A 6,481-nucleotide genomic window follows, 5' to 3' on the forward strand; every position below is an offset into this window, starting at 1 on the left:
GGGGGGGGGGGGGGGATGCCGGGGGAGTGAAAGTCGAAAGTTTTGTCGACGATTCGTCGAGGGGATGATATTTGAAAACTTTTCACCCTCAACGGACGATACTTGGTCTTGGCTTTTTATTATTATTACGGCTCCTCCCTTATACGACGCTCTATGCATTGTCCCTCTGGTCCGTTTTCGTTACCCCGTGCTATTTTGATCCGAGCGACACGCGCGCCACCGGCGGCCGAATTTCGCACTAGTATCTTTTGCCGTTCGTTTTCCCCTGTGGTTCTTGGTTGAATTTTTTTTGTTTTGTTTTTACCGAGGCCCAAGACTGGTGCTTTTGTTTATTTTATAGTATCTTTTTGTTTCATTTATTTATCTTTTCTTTCCCTGCCGTATCTTCTACCCTTGTACCGCTTGCTCTCGCCCTGTTGCGGTGAAACGTGAGGGATCGAGGGATGATATTTCTTGGCGCACTTCGCACGAGGAATACGAAGTCCCAGCCCCTTCAGGCCCGCGACCCTTAATGCAAATGCCACGCGCAGAATGATATTTCACGTAAAATTAATGTATTCAAATAATCCATCTCATTTCCTCTCCCGTCAGGGTGTCGTGACGCAAGGCGCGCGTTGACAATTTTCAAAATTTGATAAATCGTATCACCGTCCCTTCTGTTTCCTTTGACGTCCGAAGTAGAGTCGACTTACAAGATATCGCAAAGTATACGTAGATTCGATTGTTCTCCCCCCTCCCCTCCCCCCCTGTATAAATATGCATTCGAAATTCCCGCCATTTTCGACGTAGCAAGAAGGGGAACGCTCTGCCTAGGTCCCACTGGGAATTTCCAATTAATTCGACCGTCCTGATCGATTAATCCTCGATTAATCGTACCAGACGCGATCGATCACTCTCGTGGCCACCCGAAGGGGCAGCTTACGAAAACAGCCGGGCGACTCAGTGAAAAAAGAAAAATGCTTAAACCCCATTTCCATATTCCTTTCGAAGACCCTTAAGGATTCGTTTTCTCTTTGTACGCTCTTTTCTACTAGGTTAGGTTAGGTCACATCCCGTACCTGCAAGGTAACCGGTGTCCTTGCGATCTCCTCGTTTCCATCTGTATACATATGTAGATTTTCATTGCGTGCACTTCCGTTCCACGAATTCCTCTTTCGTCCTTTCCTTTATCTTTCCTATATCACCTCCCACCCAGCCGCTTCCGCTTTCCAAGATGCCACCGAAAACGTTCGAGCTTCGAAAAACTTTTCCCGGCAGTCTCTCCTCTCCTACGTTCTACCACCTACAGCCGGAACTCCCAGCAGTCGGTTCATACCTGCCTGATCCCTATTGGAGCTTCTACTGATTTGGGATTCGACTATTCGTGGCTGATACGTGAATGGTAAAGGGGCGCGACGTATCCCCAGGGATAAAACGGTCTCTAAGATCCCACTAGAAATTTCTCTCCATCCTCCCTTGCTCCATCCTACTTCGATCTTACCTTGTAGAATCTTTCACCTCGTTCACTCTCTCTCTTTTGAAAGTCAGAGAGCACCTAGGAAACTTTCTCCGTATCCTCCGTCTCTCTCGCTCACCCTCGGTCTCGACTCTCAGCATAGACCAAGACGAAGCGAAGAGACATACGGTACTACCGACATAAATTTCTAGGTCCAATCAACGTAAAACGGTACTAAATTATTAGCCTAGGCTCTGCCCCATCTTACCGGGCTATAAGAACTACCCTCGATTGCAAGTCCATTCCGACAGTAAAAATCCACCGCGGTGTATTTGTGGACTATTTGTATTATTTTACAAGCCGATTTTTACCTTTGCCGATTTAACCCCGTGGGTACTCCGGTGCTCCCTCCGGATGACCTCACGATAAATTCTTCTACAAGAATTTGCTGCTCCGAGTTCCGTCTCGTTCATGGATTTATCTCCCATCCATACACCCAGGATATCTTCCCATAGTCTCCCTGTCTGTCTTCTATCTTTTCTCTCCTCCAATTCTGTCTATTTATCTTTCTCCCTCTCTCTCTCTCTCTATGGTATACCCTGTACCCTATACCTACCATCACCTAGACACTAGCTCGTTCGCCACTGCTATAAGACTCGGCGCTTCGCTCTCACTCGCTCCCTTGGCTTTATTATGTTTTGATTAGATGTTGCTATAGCAATCCAAGCCAATGCCCATGTACGTTGGTACACACGCCATGACTATCGATTCAGCTGTTGTACACATCGCCCTGTTAAAATCGTTCAGTCTCCGTTACGAACTTCCTTTGTGCTACGAGCTACGGTGACTTCGGGCTTCGTCCTAAGCGAAAACGCTTCTCTAATCGGAACAACGCGCGTTGTAGCTGTCAGAAGTGGATGTCGCGCAGCGCGAAATCCCATGCGAAATTTCGAGCTCGGGCCTAGCTAGAGGTGGAAGCTGGATAGAGTTGGTAATCCTACCGGAAGTTGGATTCTAGACCGGAAGTATAGATTTGCGGCCGATCCCATTCGATTCCAAAGATCAACGTCTAGATCCATTACAGCTGTCAGCCAATAATTACTTTCCGTGACGGTATTCATTTTTTTTTGTTATTCCGGTATTTTGTATTTAATTATAGTATCTCCTGTTGGCAATATTTATGTTGGTACAGTTGGTACGGTCAAGCACCCTGGTTTCGTCGTTTTCTTTATCACGCGTGGCCATTGACTGGATCCTTAAGAAAAACCCATCATGCGATCAATGACATCCTATAGTGGTCAGCTGGGACGATATACCCGGTGCACTCGTTATTTTAGTATCGCTCGGGTCTATAGAACCGTGAGAGGGCGTACCTAACCTGCCTGTACACCTACGTGTATTGCTTTCGGTGGAAAATATAGGTTCGCTTCCGTCCTCCTGTTACGCCTTTGTATCGTGTCCGCTCACGAGGATCAGTGAACAAGTGACTTTTGTGCGCGACTCACGTGCTCTTGCTTGGTGAACGCGAGTTCCTCGACCCGGTATAATTTGGGAATTTTTATCAAGGAAAGACGGCAGAGGCGTCCGCGACCTCAGTGCACAGTGATAAGATAAGATCTAATTGATAAGATCGATCGAGTTCGAATAAAAAGGTATTACCATAGCGTCTTGAGTATGATCAAGAATTACGTATTACTGGGTGTATACATATACAGTGATTACTTATACGATCAAAGCTTTATTTCCCAAAATGCATGCGAGGTTAGGTGGTCCAATGAAAAAGATATTTAAAAAATATCAAATATCGTGTACGATAAAATATTATAATATAGGCAAATTCCTAGCAGGTATACTTGGGTATCGCCTGTTTCGCTCTCAAAGCTGTTGGTTCACGAGATGCATGGGAGGTTAGGTTGGGCTGTCTCGTTGACTCGAAATTGTTTAATGGGCACAATGAGTATCGTTGGAGCATTTTAATTGATGGATGTTTCGTCTCTGCGTACAAGCGTATTTGCTATGGGACTGCTTTTCGTTAAACTATCTCAGCCATTCTATTTCGTTCGACCGTGTACATAACCACGTGCGTAAAGCTTCCTTCAGAAGTTCTGGCTGGTCTCCGGCCGCACGGAAAGACTTCGCACTAGGCACATCTAATTTCTTTTTGCTTCTTTTCTTCCACTTTATATAAAGCCTTCCAAGCGTCTCTACGGTTCGTTGCACGCGTGACTCATATAGGAAAGGTACATTGGTAAACTGGCTACTAGTAATATGTAAGCACACTGCTTTCTGGCTCGTATGGCCGGACATTAAGCAGCTGTCAGGCACGCATGTGAACTCGGCATAAGTCACATATGCACGCTCCTCGGCCGCTTCTACTATACTATACCCATTGTCAATACTAGACTCTTATGGTACCTATGTGAGTTTGACATGTCATTCGGGGCCTTCTGTACAAGTCGTACACACTGTACTTTATAGGCATATGGAAAATAATGCTGAGAGTTTAGTATACATGCGTACGAGTACAGTATTCCTCCTGATATGTGGAAGAGGGAGCGTCGATATGGTTTTAAAGCGGAAAGCGAAACCATGACGACGCCCCGCTCTGTACTGGTTGACGTCGCGACGCTACTTCTCCGCCAGTATTAAAAGACTCGAGGATTTTTTTTATGGCAAAAATAGAATAATCGAAGGGTCATTGGAAATTAATGGACTCGTTTATTCGGTGTCTGAAATAACAAAAATTTTTTTTCAGAAATCGATAATTTTTCTTTTTCGTGTAATATTTTTTTTTTGCGTTTCTTACGTTCTATTACAATATCGCGTAAGTCCTGTCTGTATTATAATTATACTTTTACTCATGCGCGTATATATGTATAGGTTTATCGAAACCATCAGATATCTTCGCTTCGTTCGTTCAATATTGACTCAGGCAACTAGGACGGGGGGAGATCTTCTAATTTTACGGATTCGAATCGGTGACGCTATGCAAATATATGACAGCCATTTTCTATCTACCTCTATGTTTACATGTAATTTACGTACTTGAGTTCCCCGAAATTTATACACGCACCAAGTACAGAACACCGGTCGTAGGAGTCTTATCTGGCTGATAAGCACCGACCTATCCCTATGTCTAGTATATAGTTATATATTTATACACAGTCTGAATTACGCAGTGTGTATTAAGGATTTACGTAAATTAAAAACAAAAATATGCATAAAAAATGATAATTTTATATTTCACGTATATTATTATTATGCAATAATTTCTTTTGCTTCCCAGCTGCTCAACTCACTGGCCACCGATTTGGATTGCATGCTGAGCGAACTGTGCACCACCCCGGATTCCTACAAACGGTGAGTGCAACAGACACGTCACATACTGTACCTGGTATATATCTTGTACAGCCACTAGCCATACGCCACAGAACTGTACCAGTACGAATTGCCATACCAGAGAATTCTCGCGGACGACTTAATTGACTATGATTTACGGTGATTCTATTCCCGTTTGACATTACGTCTTTTCTGTACGCTGTTTTGCTGTACGCAGTAAAGTTCCTTCTGGATGCGAAGAGGAAAGAAATTGATACGAGACAAAAGGGCAAATCCAGTATGGCTGTGGGTTAAATTCTGGGGAACGTCGGTATTACAGATTCCTGCTTATAACCATACATAACTTGAGAAAACGTATCCTTGGTATACTACGGGTCTTTAGCTTGATATCATTAATTCACCTAATTTATGGGGGAAATTTTGCAGAAACGTTCAACCCCCTCCCCGTTCCACCTCTCACACGGAATAATTTCCATATCGTAAGGCCCTCGTGATCTATGGTAGACTTCGCGTACAATATCCCACCGTTATGCTATATGGGACATTATATAAACGGGTGCTCGTCTCACCCTAAAGTGAATAATATATATATACATATTTCAGACAGTCACCATAAACTTCAATAATAAGCGGGCAAAGTTTATATACCCTAGGAGTACCCACGATACGTATGCTACTTATTGGCTCAAGTTAGAATATTTTACTGTGATTTTTATTTGATTAGTGTCAATGATTTTTTTTTTGTTTATCGAACCAACCACGACGTTATCGTTGACTGTCACGGGTGTCGGATGGTCTATATACACACCCCCCCGGTCAATGGAATTCATTATTTCAAGATGGGACTGTGGTCCATTGTCCATCCCATAATATTCTTCTACGGTGAATGATCGTTGAATAATAATAATATCGAAAGAAAGCAGCACCCCCGATCTCGTACACGTGGAAATATATCCAGCCACCTAAGAGAGCAGCATCCATGGTAACGGATGCTGGGCTCTCGTATGGCAGCAGTAGGGTTAGTCCGTAAGATTTAACATTCTAAGCGGGATATGGTATTCAGCCGAAGATGGACGACATCTTCCTGAAAGGACATTGAATTTCAATAGAGAATCGAGAATAGCTCGGGCTGACGTTTCTCCTCTGTCTTCTCCCGTTTTACTGGTCGGACGCATTCGGACGATCCTCGAGAGCGAAGAATTTTCTTGTATCTTGAGATCGCAAGGCTCGCGGAGATTTTATTTAAGGGCAAGGAGGGCGACGCATCTTGCGCCTCTTAGCAAGAAAGAAATGGCCGACAGCTGTTGGCTCTTGGGCGATTACGCATAATATCGCGTGGTTAATCTCAGGCACATGCTACCAATTGGATCATTTTACTTGGTGCAATATTCATTTTACAGCTATTTTGTATTATGAATTATACCGCTGGATGGGGTATTTACTGTGTAGCGAGACGCTGCTGCTTACAGTAACTGCCGGTGTATTAATAACCTTCTGTGCTCTCGATGTAAGATACGTTTTAGGGATTTTGAGGTAAACCTTGTATATAGATGCAGGCAGGCTTTGGATTGTCGCCCTTGGGGAGATTTAATAAGGGAAATGGGAAAATGATTAGGGGAGCGTAGATTAGATGGATGCGTGTGTGTATATATATATATATATATAGAGAGAGAGAGAGAGAGAGAGAGAGAGAGAGAGAGAAGGGGG

General features: G+C 43.9%; 1 protein-coding gene across 1 annotated transcript in view; it reads left to right on the plus strand.

The window, feature by feature from the left end:
• The window catches only part of LOC107267192 (protein sprint), a 66,267-nt gene that overhangs the window by 20,528 nt on the left and 39,258 nt on the right, over positions 1-6,481 (plus strand). The window contains 1 exon segment of the mRNA XM_025084417.1: positions 4,722-4,795. Within this exon segment, the coding sequence (XP_024940185.1) occupies positions 4,722-4,795 (74 nt within the window).

The sequence above is a fragment of the Cephus cinctus genome, unplaced genomic scaffold (assembly GCF_000341935.2).
Source record: "Cephus cinctus unplaced genomic scaffold, Ccin1 Ccin1_scaffold0351, whole genome shotgun sequence".
In the NCBI taxonomy this organism is placed as follows: domain Eukaryota; kingdom Metazoa; phylum Arthropoda; class Insecta; order Hymenoptera; family Cephidae; genus Cephus; species Cephus cinctus.